General features: G+C 42.8%; 1 protein-coding gene across 7 annotated transcripts in view; it reads left to right on the plus strand.

Moving 5' to 3' along the window:
* The window catches only part of LOC144693909 (very long-chain specific acyl-CoA dehydrogenase, mitochondrial-like), a 92,093-nt gene extending 80,055 nt beyond the window's left edge, over positions 1–12,038 (plus strand). For all 7 annotated transcript variants that reach the window (XM_078564112.1, XM_078564119.1, XM_078564115.1 and 4 more), the window contains 4 exons: positions 714–786; positions 3,337–3,409; positions 5,986–6,061; positions 9,169–12,038. In XM_078564112.1, coding sequence (XP_078420238.1) covers positions 714–786; positions 3,337–3,409; positions 5,986–6,061; positions 9,169–9,306 — 360 coding nt within the window. In that variant the 3' untranslated portion in view covers positions 9,307–12,038. The remainder of the gene's footprint in view (positions 1–713; positions 787–3,336; positions 3,410–5,985; positions 6,062–9,168) is intronic.
* The last annotated feature ends 5,530 nt before the right edge of the window (positions 12,039–17,568 follow it).

The following is a 17,568-nucleotide window of genomic DNA, read 5'->3' on the forward strand; positions in this document are numbered from 1 at the left end:
CCCATTGATTGCAGGTGAAGCCTGTCTCACTCTGTTGAAACATATCCATTGTACAGTGAACAGAATCCAGCTTGGCCTCAGATGAAACACATAGATGTCAGAAGCACACTGACCTGCTACCAGAGTGATTTTTAATGGCACAGGCTGCCTTCATTTTGAAAATATGCCTTCTACTTTCTACATTAAAATTCCACAGATGACAAACATCCTGGCTGATCTGTTGATCAAAGACCCTTGCTCATGTCTTTCAGCCACTTGACTCCAGACCTTCATTTTTAGTTTTATTAGGGAAAAATATCACTAAGTTTAATTTGTTTAAAAACAGTCACTTGGCATATATAGGATAGATTTTTGATCAGAGTTGCTTACAGTGTTATTTTTAGGCAGGCAAGACATAAGCAAATTGATGCCTGCTTTAATATAACACAGGCAAGAATTTGATACAGATACTTAACATGTGATTGCAGATTGAAAATCTAGGTTTATGCATTTGAAGTCATTAAAGTCATAAAAAGCATATAACAGGCATTTTATGGCTTCAAGCAATTCTGCTTCTGTAAGAAGTGCAAACTATGTTTTACCTTGAGTTCTTGATACTGGTTTTGGCTCTGTCAGGTGGGATTGCTGTGTTTCCCAGTACTAAGTTCTCCTTCCTTGTTGAGCACCTCCCTTTAAACAAGTTTCAAGCTAACAATGACCTTTATGTTTCACAGGTGGTGAAAGCTGTTGACCACTTTGGAACATCTATTGAAGAGCTGCTATTGAAATACAGAAAGGAAATAATAGGTATGTGTATTCCTGCTCATGTGATGCAAAAATAAGTAACATGTAAGGGAGCATCTGGTGGAATACAAGGTGTCTATCTGTGTGAGATGCATCATTGGCTTTGTCATTGCAGAAAGCACTTTGCAGATGTGTTAACACATTGTGAGTTATTCGTTGTTGAAGCTGCACTGTCCGATGCTTCTGGTTGATAGCAGCAGGTTCCCCTTGGTGGTAGAAATCCTGCAGCATTCATAACTTCTTCTCTACTCTTACTGTATCCCATAAAAGATAAGCCAACTTCACATCCTGCCACAGATGCGGGCAGGCTTGCTGTGTATTTTGTTTCTATTTCGTTACATCTTCATGCCTTTTAGGGGGAGGAGATGGCTGCCCTAGTGCACAAAAATATAATCTTTTAAGTGTCTATCAAGTTTTTAAACAAACAATAAACAACATCAAAAACATAATCAGTTGTAACTGCCTCTTAAAGGTCTTAGTCTCTCTTGGATCAATATACACCTGCAGAGTTGAAGCCATTAGAACTGCTGAAACCCAGCCAAGCATTCATAATGGCTAAAAACAATTAAAGCAATTAACGCTAAAAGCAGCTGTGAAAAAGAGGCATACAGACACAAAACATCAACTCTGTCTTTCTCCCCACCGATGCTGTTAGACCTGCTGAATTTTTCCACCATTTTCTGTTTTTGATTCATAATGGCTACAACTGTCATGACAAAAGCTTCTAGTATGTTGTCTGAAACTGACAGCACAGAATGGTGTCCAATTTCCATTTCAAAGCAGACTGTCTCTTAATCAATGGAGGGAAGCAGGGGCAGAACTTTTTCAACTTTCAAAAGCTGTTTTTTTTAACATTCAGAGCTGTCAGTCAATCTAAATCACAGCACAAAACATGACAGCAGAGACTGACAGGACATTTCTTCTATCTTAGATTTTTTAATGCATTATGTCACTTGACAATTGGAAAAGTACTGTAATGCATGACAACAATTACACAATGCTGGCCAGTATAAGCTTCAACTTACCTTTGCAGAACAGACCCTTATGATGAATCGCTGCATTAAAAACACATTTACACTACAGTACTGTACCTAATCGTAACATTTGAAGGTGTCAAAACATTTTACATCTACCTTTCAGAATGTTCCTGACTCCTCAGCAACCTTTCCCCAGTGGTCACAAACTCTCCAAGGAGGTACCTTTTTTAAGGGTTCCAAAACCCACACCATTATGCAAAAATTGTGTGTGGGAGGAAATACAATTTTCCTGTGGAATTGTGGAATGTCACAATAAGGACACCAACCTCGGAAGAGGTGCGCGTGCGCTTTTCATTCAAGACCTTCCTGACTTGCCTAAAGGCCACATGAAGATGGTGAATTGGTGAAAATGGTGAAATGGGAAGGAAAATTGTTTTTCCAGCAAAGGAAAAATGAAGTTCAATGTTTCGCAACCCAATTTGCACCCGCACTGGGAGATGAAAATCTGGCACCACATGTGCAATGGTGCCACAGCCACAATCCTCCCACCCCTGGCTTTTGTAAGGGGTGATTCACGTGACAAGCCCACAACCCCTTTATGTATATAAAGCTGGCATTGAAAAATCAGAAATGACAATAATATCAGTTGGGTGGATGCTAATAAGCCACTACCTAAATGAAGATGTAATCAGAAAATTCACTGGTGTGCCATTGCACTGCAGAACTCTGTGGAATGGGGAAGGGAATGTTCTTAAACTCCTGCTCTCTACCTCACCTTGACATTTAAACAGTAAAATGTGGAAAAGCTGGTTAAATAACCCTTTTCTTGTTTAATTATACATAATTTTCTTTGCTCAGCATAAGGCAACTGCAGCTCTTCACATCCTCCTGACCAACTGAAATAGGAATTTACGATATATGGAGTGTAAAGGTATTCTCAGATGTGCAACAATATCCTGTTACAGTGCCCCTACAGACTAAGGATTTTTAAGGGGGTCGACTTCATAGTATTTATTTCATAATGATTATTTAGTTGTGTTTACGATCTTCGAGCAGTCCTATAAATGGTGCAGCTACGATGAGAAAAGTTCTGTGCTGGCCTGTCTTCTACCTAGGATATTACTCTGAGATGTAATCATTTCCATTTACCTTCTAGTAAGATAAACTGATGTAGTTTGCTCTTAAGTGTAGAGAACACTCCTGTAGCCCAGGGATGTCCAAGCCTTTCGTCTTTGTGGGCTGTGCAGCCAGGACTCTTTGGTTGCTCCTATAAGTAAATTCACATTAATTTGCATGTATCTCAAGTTGTGCTATTCTGATTTAGGATACAGGTATATTCGTCACTGACGCAATCGTGCTGAAACTAGATCTTTGCCAACCTCTGGGTTCCCAAAATTTAAACAGGACAAAGCAGCCAATAAGGGAAGTATAAGTGCACAAGAGACAGAGTTGCTGGAGCTTCAGGGGCCAGGCCACCAGGTCTTGAGGATCGTATGATGTCAAGACATCAGGCTTGGACATCCTGCTCTAGGTGTCTACAACCAAGGGTCTGCACTAACCTCTTGCTGTTTTTCAGATCAGCAGTTTTTATTGAAGAAAGTTGCTGATGCAGCCATTGATATTTATGCCATGACTGTGGTCATCTCCAGGTAAACTCCCGAAATACAATTTGCTGCTGTCTCACGATAACATACTTAAATATACACCTCACTAGAACACTGTTTGTCACCACAATCCAAAAAGGGTCCATGTCACTCATTATAAGGCACTACCTCTCTGATGTAAGATACATTATTTTATTCTGTATGTAACAGAGCTCTCTGCAAATATATATCCTGAGTCCCTCGACAGAAAGTCTGCAGTCAAACCTTTGCTGCATAGATTCTGTCTTTAGCTACTTGGATGGCTGGAAAATCTATACCATGGCATTCTGCAGCTCTGAATATTTTGACTGGCAGATATGGGATGCTAGTCACTGATAGCGGTCTCGAAATTGGTCCATGCAGCATCTGTCTTTGGGGTGCTACTTGGACTGCCAAGGATCCAATATGTTAAGCAAGAAATATGTGTAGAGTTCTGGCCGTACGTTTGCCATCTGCCATGTTGGTTAGGACAGCAAAATACGTGCCCTTTATCCACGCCTGAAGCAGGAGTTAGGCCCTTTGCATATGCAAATAAAATAACCACTTTTTGAGGCTCCCTTTCCAATGTTGATTTGTCCAGAGGCAACCGCACCAGTGTCCACTCCACACAGGGAATTGAAGCATTGGAATCACTTGTGGGGCATGACCAAGGCGGCAAGTAACTTAGCTGAACATGGAGCTGGGTGGAGCAACAGTAATTAAAGGGGCCAATCATGTCACTCCCCGCCCTCTCAACATTAGGTGCTTGTCTTAATGCACCCCACATCTCCCCTGATCCCAGGCTCAACCCTTGAATTCCCTTTTCCCTCCCGATTCTGACCCTGACGATCAAGCCCTGCGACTGCCTGTTTTGCAAACAGTCCAAAGTAGAATTTCACACCCTTTTGGAAGAACCAAAGAATACCTTCTGTTGCTTAGTTTGATTCTTGGATACACATGCTCTGTTTCAATAGCAAAATTATAATACTCAATAATCCATTGTTCAGTTTGTTAGAAATATCATTGTTAACAACATATGGTATAAAATGTATAGTAGAGCATATGTTACAATGTATTATAATCTGTGGAATGTTTGTGCTGTGTTACATTGTAGATTAGAAACTCAAGTTATCCTCGATCCCGAGGGATTGCCTAAGAAGAGAGAGATTAGAAAGCGTACAATGAACACTATTTTAATGGTAGACATACTACAGCTTATAGCTAATTAAAATTATACAGCATACAGACCATAATAAGGAGGTACAAGGGGTAGGATCCATGCCCTGAACCAGAAGCTCCGAATTCGAGGCCCATGCAAGGACTCGATAGCCAAGGAAGGTGCGTTCATAATGCAGCCGATCAGGTTCCATATCAACTTGCAAATCCTTCCAATACATGCCAATGGCAGGCAGTAAGAATGGGGGAGATTCCTGGTCAGCCTTGTGATGGAAAGAAAGTCAGAGTCTCTACTGTCACTATCCATAGCTCCAGACCACAACATGCATGTGAAAGTGTGTGTTACCACAGCATCTCTGACTCTTTCAGTGAACTATAATACACCATAATAATGTGTCATCATTTTCAGAGTGGGGATAACTGTGCAATTTTCATTGAAATAATCCTGTTAAGGCATTGGTGATGTAAACTGCCCACATTTGAGCCAGTTTATTGGGTTGATTTTTTAGAATTGCATTCATGTGCCTGCAGGGATTTGGGCACAAAGGTAAGTAGACTATGCAGACCATCCACCAGGTGCAGAGAACAGGCTTGTAGACCCTTGCCTTAAATTTAGAAAGCCGTATATCCTAGATTGCTGATGATACAAAGTGAGGTAGGACAGCGTATAGTGTAGATGGGAGAAGAAAGCTGCAAAGGAAGATTGATAAAGTGAGTGGGCTAAACTGTGATAGGTGGGGTTTAATGTGGGAAGTGTGAGGTCATCCACTTTGGACCTAAGAAAGATATATCAGTATATTTTCTAAATGGTGGGAAACATGGAACTGTGGATAAGCCAGGGGATTTGGGAGTCCATGTAGAGATATCACTAAAAACCAGAAGACAGGTATAAGAGGGAATTAAAAAGGCTACTGGAATGTTAGCCTTTATCTCACTTGGACTGGAATACAAGGCGTTGGATGTTATGTTACAGTTATATAAAGGTCTGGTTAGACTCCATAGGGAGTTCCTCACCTCAGGAAAGATGTATTGGCCTTGAAATAAGTGTACTGCAGTTTCATCAGAATGACACCAATACATGCCAATGGCAGGCAGTAAGAATGGGGGAGACTTAGCAAGGGTTAACTTGCTAGGGTTAGCCTGTATCCCCTTGAATATAGAGGATCACGGCATGAAATCCAATTGAGGTGTTTTTGAGATGTATTATGTAGGATAGCTAGAGACTTTTTTCCTCCAGTGGAACAGGTTTGAAAGGCTGTATGGCCTCACCCTGTTCCTATATTCCTAGTTAAAGATCTATGTGGGGATTTAACATTCCTAAAATCCCCTATTATGGCGTCACCAGAACGATTGGAATGTTATCCTCTCAATATTCAATTTACTTTGGTAACATAATGAAACTGATTCACTCTTCTCTTATATTCCAGGGCATCTCGCGCTCTCAACAAAGGGCTCCCATCAGCCCAACACGAGAAAATTCTCTGTGAAACCTGGTGCCTTGAGGTGTGAACCCTGTATCATTTTTCACTGATGGAAACTCAATTTTATCAAATGTTTGATGCTGTTTTTTTTAAGCGGGGATTGCAGTTAAGGGGGAGAAATTTGTCAGGCCTGTAATCGGTCAGAAAGTGTGTGGAGTGATTGCTCCATGTGCCTGCCAATGTGGACAAGGGGCATGATCAATATTTGATTAAAACAGATTCTCGGCCACTAGTACTCATGCTGCTATTTGACAGCTTATTGAACGGGTGGAGGCTAATATTGGGCATTGCTTTTACCATTTAAAGGGGAGGTACAAGCAACTTAAGTTCTGTTGTGAACATTGAAAATGGCATGAGCAGCTGGCACTGTTAGGGCCCCCAGATTCTCAAATGTTGCATTGTAGAGGGGGGTTTGTGAGAGGAGGGAGATGCTCCTCCAAATGACAGTGGTGGGCCAGGGCAGGATGTGGAGCAGAAGGGTCTCCAGACAAATATCCCAGCAAGAGGTGGTTGAACAGGTCAGTGTCAGGAATATTGTACCGTGAGGACTGACTGAAATATAGGAAGAGGTTTCATGACCTGACCAGGATCTAAGATAAGAATGTTGAATCTCTAAGGCATCACTTAAAATGACCTGCAGGTCAGTTGAACTTTTAGGATCGCTGTTCCATTGGCAGTTAAAGTAACAATTGTGTTGAACTTCTACTATACTGACTGGGTTTTTGCAGTCCTTGTCAGGGTAAGGACCCTTTTCTGTACACACAGCCTCCTACAGGTGTCAGTCTTAGCTCAGAAACAGCACTCTTACTTCTAAGTCAGATGGATGTGGGTTCAAGCCTTTCTCCAGACATTTCAGTGCATAACCTATGCTGATACTTCAGTACAACACTGAGCCAATGTTGCACTTTCAGTGCTGCCAGCTTTCACATGAAATAGTAAATGAAGGCCCTGTCTGTCCCCTCAGCTGAATGTAAAATATCCCAGGCATGTTTCAAAGAAGACCAGCGGAGTTCTTGCCGTCAGCATTTATAATGCACCCAGCGTTTCTAAATTCACCTCATTTGTGAGACCTTGGTTTGTGTGATTTGGCTGCTGCATTTCCCTATATTACAACATATACGCAAATAATTGAGAAAGGTCATGTGTGGAATAGGTAGGCCAGCGGCACACCTGATGTTGAGCCTCGGGCTCATTTAAATGAGACTGGTGAGATGTAGCTGCATGCTGGATATCCTCAGGCAGCTCACTGGGAAGGATAGCAAACATCTGGAGATCATGGGGTATGATTGGTATGGAAAGCGATAATTTGGAGCGTTGCTAAGTGACTGGGATAGAGGAGGACAATTGAGGGAGGGCCATCACTGGGGGAGTGGGAGCTGACAACAATTTTTGGCCGGTAAATAATTTTTTTAACCAGCTAATGGCCTCAGCGGTCCCTTTACATACTGCTGGTTGAGGTGTATGTACACCATATTTCTGTGAATGTAGTTGACAGTTGTGGGCCCTGGACTCCTCTTTTTCTGCATTTACTAATATGATGGGTGATACTAGCATGGGATGTGTATGTGCACATCATCCCCCAGATTGGATCTTTTGATGCCCATTTCCTTAAAGAATTTGGAGGTGTAATTTTCAAGGTCATTGGTTCAAAGCTAGCTTGTTGGGAGATATTAAAAATGTCATTCCTAACCTGAAGGTGCTTAAGGCTCTTTGATTAAAAAAAAAGAAAATGGAGAAGTTAAGGTATTGAAAGTGCCACCGGGAATGTTTGGATTCTGTCATTTGTTAATCTGAGGCTATCGTAGTTCCTAATAAGGTGATTTCTCTCTCACCGTCTCATCTTTTCAGAGTGTGAGGGCTGACTTATCCAGAAGCGCACTTTTTGCCTGTTGCAGAGACACCCTTCTACTTGCAATAAACAGAGAACTCCTGTAGTACTTTGCAGTGATTGATCCTTAACAAGGGGAACTCCCTTAAGTTATGTGACACTCAGATTGGTTCATGAAAAAAGGTGAGGAGGTTCTTGAGAATCAAGGATACATAACAATTTTTGAGACTAAGAATTAGAAGTTTTGGTTGGTGTAGATGTTTTTTAGGTTGCTTTAAGCTTTAGTGTAAAGTACTACAGGAGTTCTCTGTTTATTGTAAGTAGAAGGGTGTCTCTGCAAAAGGCAAAAAGTGCGCTTCTGGATAAGTCAGCCCTCACACTCTGAAAAGATGAGAGGGTGAGAGAGAAATCACAAAAATTAAAAATTTACGTCTGTATTAGCCTGATAGATGCAGATATAAGTGTGCCACTTAGAGGTACATTTCCCCAACATCGAGGACAGTGAAATATAAGCCAAATGTAGCTATTAGTGCAGAATGTGAATTAGCCCAGCAGCAGAGGATGCAGGAGGAATAGATACAGATCTTTACAGGCAAGTTCATCACTCTGACATCTCAGGAGGTTAACTAACACCATCATCCTCAAAGAAGGCGAGATAACCAACTCCACTCCGCCAATTTTAAGGATAAGGTTGTATAAATTCTAGAAAGACTTCTAACTACGAGGAAATAGATTTAAATGTATGCTATAAAGCAATATTATAACAAATAGATCCCAATTATATAAAAGCAAAATACTACAGATGCTGGAAATCTGAAATAAAAACAGAAAATGCTGGAAAAGTTCAGCAGGGCTGAGATAAACTGTGGAGAAAGAAACAGAGTTGACGTTTCAAGTCGTCTGACCCCTTCTTCAGATCTCTGAAGAAGAGTCATACAGACTTGAAATGTTAACTCTGTTTCTCTCTCTACAAATGCTGTCAGACCTGCTGAGTGTTTCCAGCATTTTCTGTTTTTATTTCAGATCCCAATTATTGTTCCTTTTGTTTATGCTAATGTCAATTAAGAAGTTTTTCTTAATAATGTATTATCAATTACCCCTTCATGCAGGAAAAAAACACTCAATAATATACTCCTTACTTGAAGGATACATGGTCAAATTTATAAACTGTTCTATGTCTCCGGGGATTCCACGTTACAACAGAATCAAAGATAATGATTCACTGTTCACATTCTGGCTTACTTGAATGCTATTTAGAAAATGTACACGATGTTTTAACTAACTTTCTGTCTTTATTTCAGGCATTTGCTCGTATAACCAACAATCTGAATGCGCTAAAATCTGAGTCCAGCATGCAGGTCATCAGCAACATGAAGGCTATATCGAAAGAGCTTGTGGCCAAGGGAGGAGTTGTGGCAAATCATCCACTTGGATTCTAAGCGTTAGATCTTTGGGCAATTTTTTTTAAAGCAGTTGAATCCTTGGTGCACTTCACAATAAATTCATGTTGAGCCCTCTTGAGCAAGACCCATACATGTTGCGACCAGCCAAATAAACGTTCAAAAGTTTTCTTTTGCAAATTTAACCTGCAAAGCCTGTCTTGAATCTGCAGGACCTTTGTTTTTGCCTCATAAGCATGCAGTTTTCCTTTCCTGAGATGCCTGTTCATTTCAAGATCCGGATTGTGGGAAAGAACAGCCTGCTGATGAATCAGTCGCTGATTTTGTGTTCCTGGAGAATCATGAAGACAAGTGATGCTGACTGAAGTTATTTATTAAAGACCTCTGTATGTTTGAGATCGGAAAAATTGTGACAATGCTAGTTCCCTTTTGCGAATTTCTGCAAATTTGAACCTTGAAGTTTCACATTTGTCCACAATAGTTTTTTTTGATGTCAGAGCATTAGGGGTGACCGATGGCGAAAGTCAGATGGTGAAGTTAAATTCAAAATACTGGCAACATTCAGATATCAATATCAGTAACACAACTGGGCTTTAATTAGTGTACATGTGAAACCTGCTTTAACAGCTTTTGATGCCACCCAAGCCTCTTGAGCATATTATAGAGCCATCTGTTATTCTTTATACAGTAGAGCATTAACATGCTGTTAAAGCAACAATAAGCATGTTTTGACAAGTTCAGCAGCCTTGTGATCAGGAGGTTCACAAATACACTTAATGAGACCCAAGGGAACAAATTTAATATGGCAATGGTGTTCTGAGAGGAATATTCAACTCACTGAATTACTTTTACCTACTATATGAAGAATTTCTGTGTCAGAAGTTTATCACACTATTTGATGTTTCACATAATAAAAGAAGTATTGGAGAGGAAACTCTTCCAATTAGTGACCATATCCACTTTGTCCTTAGCAGCCATTTGGTACCAGATCAAAATGCCATATGCACATTGCTGTAGGTTGAAATCATACAGGAGTCCAGAGTCGCGATTCTCCACTGTGGTCACTCCCTTGCCATTGTCTTCTTTTCTAATTTGCTCTTTTCAGCAGGCAGGAAGGGCATTGGCCAAAACTGGCAGGCTCCTTTAAATAAGCAGATCAGGCACCGTGATGTCATGCTATTTCAACCCATGCAGCAAAGACAGGTGTACCTGTGCCAGAAGAGGATTTGGGGCCAGAAGAGGCCCAAACAGGAAAGGACAGCCTTTTGCCACAAACATTGCATTCCTGTAACCAGCTGCTACTTCCTGCCAGTTTTGGTTAGGCAAATGACTGGGGCCTGAGAGTTAAAATTGCCTGGATCTACACACTACTGAGATCCGGACAGTTTGCTCAATTCTCACCCTTAGTTTAACTCAGTTTTGGGTTTATCTTGTTTTAATTTTTTCCCCCTAATTTTAGTTAGCAGTAGAAAGTGGGGCAACATCATCTTTATTGAAAGCTGGTGACCAAAGGCTACTCTCCATAAGTGAAAGAGATTTCATTCAACTTACTTTCCCCTGCAGAGATAAAAGGACTACAAATTAAATAGTGTAGGACATTAGATATTGGAGAAGTACTATGTATTCTAGAAAGAGGTTCTCTTTTAATAGTGGATTATTTGGTCATTACAATAAATCTTTCTGGGAGAGAGATGCGGTCTGTTCCTAAGTATTAGCCTTGAGTCAATGATTGCACTCTCACCACTATGTCAAGTGGTTGTGGGTTCAAGTCCCACTCTAGCCTTGGCCATGACATCAATGTTGCACTGAGCAAATGCTGCACTGTTGGGGGTGATTTCTTTTGGACGAGATGTTAAATTGAGGCCCTGTCTTCCCTCTCAAGTGAGGATAAAAAATCCCACTCTTTGAAGAAGAGTGTGGGAGCTCTCCTGGTATCCTGGCCACCATTTATCCCTCAACTAGCATTGTCTGGTCATTTATTTAATTGCTATTTGATCTTGCAGTGCACATTTTGATTGTCAGGTTTCCCTATATTACAACAGTGACGGCACTTTGAAAGTACTTCAATAGCTGTGAATCACTTTGGGGCATTCTGAAGTTGCGAAAGACACTGTGATGACATAAGTTCTTCCTTAATTAGGATCTGAGAAGCTTGAGTTCAGTAGCTCCATTTTAGTGATCAGCTTATATAGAAATCACTGGATTTAAAAAAAAAAGCAACTTTTTTGTTCAAAAAGAAACACTTCATTTATTTGATGGTGGGACACAGGCTGAGATGGAAATGACATTGCAATAACTGACACCTGCCTTAGTTTTTCTGTTTTGAAACATAGTGGAAGGGCATCAGTGATTCTTTTCTCTTTATTTTTTCATGGGATGCGGGCATCGCTGGCAAGGCAGCATTTGTTGGCCATCCCTAACTGAGCTGAGTGGCTTGCTAGGCTATTTCAGAGGGAAGTGGAGAGTCAACCACTGTACCGCACAATTGGTACAGCAATGGAAAACCAGTGTTGACTCGAAATATCAGTCTCCTGTGTAGCGTGATCTTACTGTTTGTCTGATCAGTGCTGTTTTTCTGATGTCTCTTTATATTAACACCTGCCTATGTTCAGGAAGAAAACATCAAATCAGAATCATGTGGTGAATGTCATTTCATCTGGAGTTGTGTGTTTTATAAAAAGCAAAACATGTATTAGAATTTTATGTTTGTAGAAAATATGCTAAAGAGTTGTACATCAGGAGTGAAGATCAACTAGAGAAATTGTAAGGAAAACAAACTGTTTCGGTGTGTGATGCCTTTCATTCTGAGTTGGCAAGGGATGTTAACTTCCCCGGAACTTTCTTTGTCTATTCCTTTTGGATCCATTTTTTTATAGATACTTTCCATAATGTACTATCAATGGTATTTCCTGGCAAGTAACTTGCTTTTGAATACATAACCCTATTCATTTTTCCTATTAATAAGAGATGGGTAAATAATACTGGAAGCATCTGAGGTCATCAATACCCCTGTGAGGGGATATATACCTTAGTGTTATGGAGTGTGTGGAGTATGTGAGATAACATTATTGGATGGTGTGCAGCAGATTAGCTGTATAGTTGTATTAGAAAATATATTAGAGGATCCTTTAGGAATGTATGTAGGATCTAAATGAGAATTTTTTGGTGTACTAATGAATGTTATGATGATAGATGCCAAAGTGTGATAATATAATCTAGAATGTGCCATTCTAAGAACATTGGCAGATAAAATGACGTTTTACCTGCCGGCTGGAACACATGGCCAGCAAAGGAAAAAAGACCGCAGCCCCCCGCTTCAATGACGGACTGCCGAGCAACTTCTGGATGCCGTGGAGGCCCACTGGGATGTACTGTACCCCCTCTCTGGCCGCAGGATAGGCAGCAACATGATCAATCCAGCTTGAGAGGCGGTAGTAGTGATGGTCAGCGCCAATGCCCTTCAGAAGAGGACAGCCACCCAGTGCTGCAAGAAGATGAATGATCTCCTCTGTTCCCCCAGGGTAAGTCACCCTTTTCATCACTCTCAACTCACACACTCACAAACTCATCACACATCAGGATCCTCACTCACTGCCAGTTCAAGGGGTATCACCATTCACTCTCTCACACTCACCGTCATTCTCATCATCCCATCCATGGGACCACTCACCACCCACACAGACCTGGCATACTTATCATCTGGCCTGGCAGGCATCCTGCTTACTTCTTCTCCATCTCTATCCATGCAGGACAAACTGGCACACAACAAGAGAGAGAGGTCACAGACCGGTGGCGGAGTGCCCGAAATCAAGATCCTCATGGACTTTGAAAACAGAGCCATCCAGCTGGCCAGCCATGATCTGGATCAGTCCTGTGCTGACGGTGAATTCGGTGCTGCTCTACCAAGTGAGGATCCAGCAGTGCAACATCCATCAGATAACCATGCTGTGAGTGATGTGTCCTGTTTCACAGGTCACTGCCATGCACTCATTATCGCCTGCAGCATGAAAGAGCGAGAGAGACGTGGTTATCATGGGTGTACTTAGCACCTCTCCTGGCCCTGTGTATTGGCCCCTTAACGTTTCATGGAGAGTGCTGGTCACCCCTTGGATGGTCACAAATGAGGGCATTGCATGGCTGCCCTGTCAACCTGCGATATGCGGGAAACAGCTCCTAACCGGCATGCTGAGATTGCGAGGGGCTGTGAGCACCTCCAGCAGTGACTGCTACATGGCCAGTGTTGGCAAGGAGATTGTACAACGTGTGCAGTCCAACTGCTCTGCGGTCCAATAAAGTGATGGCAGAATCAAAGTCTGTGCTGGGGGAGGTAGTGGGGGAGTGGGGGGTGGGGGGGTGGTGGGGTGCAGGGGGATAATGTCTGGAATTCTTGGTTGCCTTTTGGTGCCTCTGCATTGCTTGCGTGGGCAGGCTGTCTAGAAGCCTGACCCCAATCATATCACTGTGGCTGCTCCTGAACTGTCTCAGTTGCAGAGGAATGGTCAGTTTATACAGGTATCCCTAATGCATGGCCAATCCCCTCACTTACCCTGCACCCCCACCTTGATTTCTTGTGCGTGGGATCCGACCTGGCATCAGCATTCGCCCTCCCCCCGCCCCGCCAACAGTCGCCTCCACGGCAGGGCAGCACTTCACCCCAGCACCCCCCGGCGCCCCTGCAAAGCAACTGGCGCCCCTGGTGATCTCTGTAGAACGATGCTGTTCACTCACCTCCAATTCCCCCAAAGTGAAGGCCGCCAAGTGCACATCACCTGCATGCTATTGTGAAACACAGCGATGTGTTTTCCTGCCGATGTGGACGGACAATCCGGTGGGGGTCCAAGAACCTGGTGGGATGGCCTTTTAATGATGTGCTGATATATTACAATGAACTCCCCCAATGACTGTTGGTGGGAAATGTGGCCCGCCGTTGGCAGGCTGATCACGGCCTGCTTTCTTGCCATTGTGAAACCAATCGCGCCATATTGTCCACCACCTATCACACCCGCTGCCCATGGGCATGGAAAATTCTGCCCTCTGCCTGAACATATTCCTTTCATAGCCAGAGTCCCATTGTCCAAGTGATTGTGTTTAAAGGTTTGTCACTGCCCAGTTGAGTACCCCAGGTGATTGTCTGGATGCTGTGCTAATGCGATAGGAGATGGCCCCCATTCATATTCCTTAAAGTCCATTGTTCCTGGTGCTGTGTATGCAGGTTGATTGTCTCCATTTTAATGTTTCTGGAATTCAGAAGGTACAGTAATAAAAATGTGTAGCCATCTTTGAATGTGGTCTCAAGCCACTGGGACATTGATTTAGTCCTTAAAAAAACAATTATGGGTTTCTAGCCAGTAGATTCAAAAAGCATTTTTGATATAAAACACGGTTTCATAACAATGAAGCCTGGTGATTAAAATTGACTGAGTCTGGCAATAATTGCAGCAGTTGGATCAGCCTTCTATGTTTCTATGTATGGGGAGAAAGCGGGAGCAGGCTTTTGAGTTGGATGATCAGCCACGATCATAATGAATGGTGGAGCAGGCTCGAAGGGCCGAATGGCCTACTCCTGCTCCTAGTTTCTATGTTTCCATGTTTACACTTATCTCACCCTGAGTTTAAATCGACCTGTGGCTCAGTCTTGTGATTCTTCTCGACACTGTTCCCTGTGCTTGATCGACTCAGGAATATGACTTGATAATGGAACTTCTTTCATGCTGCTTCCACTCCATCATCGCAACTTTGCCACCAATGCAGTGGAAATGCCTCAAGACATTAAAGTCTCCGCTAAACTGTGTGCACGTGCAGCCAGGCCGCAGCCTGAAGATTGCCACACGGAGCTGAAAGGGTGGTGGATTTCATCGGAAATTTCAAAAGGCAATTGGGCGTGTTATCTCTTCTTGAGTTCTCTGCCCAAAGGCAGGTCCGACCTACAGTACCATGACCTCCACCACAGGTGGGGCATGCAGGCAGGTCCCAAATCACAGGGAGGGAACCATGTCCTGTTGGCACTAATCTGATCCATACCGGTCATCCAGCCAACTGAGCCAGTCCGCCAACCACCACCACCAACCCCTCCACCCTGCACCACCCCACCCGCCCTGCTTTGCTACAATTTCCCATGATGCTAATTATGCAGTTACAGTAGAAGCCCAGCAGCTAGCTGATGCTGCAATGCAGCATTGTATATACTATGGGGATTTTAGATGGAAAATGTTTAATTTTGAGGCGAGTTTTGAAGGTTTATCTCTCACGAAAAAAATGAACTGGTCATTATTTTAATTACTGTTTCTGGGTTCTTGCCCTACACAAACTAGCCTTTTCCCCTTAAATAACTCACATCTGTGATTCATTGAAACTCTTTTGAGTTATCAACAGTCACAGATTGCAACTCGTTCGAGTACAATCACAGTTCTTGGAAGACGAAGTTTGTGATGTTTCAGAGCTCGGATGAAGCGCCCTATAAGTGAATGCCCTTTCAGCACCCTGTGCACGATTGGCCGAAGTGACACTTCCCAAAGATCTAACAGGTGCGAGTTGAGGAGGATTCACACCTTGCAATAAATCTATAATGTATATCATTCATCAAAAATAATAGATGAGTGAAAAATTGAGTTACTAAGCAGTTCGGTGTAGAGAGCTAGCACTGTCTATCTCTAACATGACTTATATGGGCGTGTACATTACTGGGACCTCCCCCGAGACCCCGGGGTAGGATTGCTCTTACCTAGCCCTGTTAGGTAACTCGCACCCCAGTTGTTTGGGTAGCGGTGACTCGGATATAAGGACTGGTTGTGGGGTTGCGCAGCAGACACTGGTTCACATCGGCTGGGATTCGGGGTCAGTTGCAGACCACATCGCCGTTCAATCTCCACTTTGCTCTAGGGTAAGCTATTTAGGAATTATTACCCTGCCGGTAATAATTGTAATGAACCGCTTGGGGTGGAGTGGGTTGGGGTGGGGGAGGATTTTGATTAAGCTCAGTGTTTGGGTTATGTCACTGAAGAAACTAGCCAAAGACTTGTCGAAATCTTTGTTGGGGAAATACCTGGTAACCCCATGAACGTGGTTCGAGTCGATTTATTTATGCAAGAGATTTGCAAAGTACTGGAAGAATATATTTAAACTATTGACTGAAACAAATTGGGTTAATTTATACCATTTGCATCGGGGTGATGGAGCTTAGGGTGAGCTGCCTAGCTGGATGCGTTTGAACTGAAAGGTGGGGAGCATGGTAAATGTATTGGAGAAAGCTGAAGTGTAATGAGCAACAGAGCCCAGTTTGTTGGTGCAGGTGTTGGGGCGTGATGTCGAAATGAATGTGCAAGAAAGGTACTGAGAAGCCTGGACATACTGGGACTGCTCACGCAGGTAGAACAAATACTGGAAACTGCAATGTACGCCGTGGCTGCTAGGAGTAGACAACAGGTCGGGCATCATTTCGAGAAGAGCAAACAAATAAATGCCTTGAAATTCGGTATTATTTCATATTTCCAGCATCCGCAGTAATCTGCTTTTATCTTGAAATTGGGAAAGTTGAACAGCCCGTCAGCCAAAGGGCCTGTCTGAGATTGGTGTCAGGAAAGTCTAAAAGAGGAATGACAAATAAATAAGCCACTAACTCACTACAGTTCTGTCATTTAAAAAAACAAACAAAACATGGCAATCCTTAATGAATGGAGCTGATTAAAATACACAGCTTCATTAAACCACCATCTAACAATGTGAATTCCCATCTCCTCATCTCAGTACTTCCAATGTTTACATCGGCACTTCTGTTTTTTTTTATGAGGAAAGGAAAGCGAACAAGTAATTTGCTCCACAATTCATTGTTAGATTTGGGGAAAGGAATCTGTGGTGATTTGTCGCTTTAAGAAGCGCGAGGTGTCCCAAAGGGTGAGATTCTCACCCTCTTTAAAAGAGCTACCGGAACTTCGGTCGGTTTTAAAGGGTGCTTAGTGGTCTCAGGTACCGCATGGTTCCCCCCTTCCCTCATCCCCCATTCCCCAACCGCCCCCCCCCCCCATCCCCAACCCCAACCCTGGCAAGGCATTCGGAGTGGGGAAAAAGCCAGGTGCCAACTTTAGGGCAAAGTGAGGGGGCGCTTCCTGTCAATAAATCATGAACAGAATGCACATTTAGAGAAGGGACCAACAGAAGATGAAAATAACACAAGTTGCACGATAGGGAGGATGAAAAACAGAACAAAGCCCGGGGGGGGGAAGCCTGGGTCTGCTCGAGTCTAACCCATTCTGCTAAAGATTGAGGATGCCTGGAATATCTCAGTTTAAAAATATTCCTTTTTAA

This window comes from Cetorhinus maximus, chromosome 19, assembly GCF_964194155.1.
Source record: "Cetorhinus maximus chromosome 19, sCetMax3.hap1.1, whole genome shotgun sequence".
In the NCBI taxonomy this organism is placed as follows: Eukaryota; Metazoa; Chordata; class Chondrichthyes; order Lamniformes; family Cetorhinidae; genus Cetorhinus; species Cetorhinus maximus.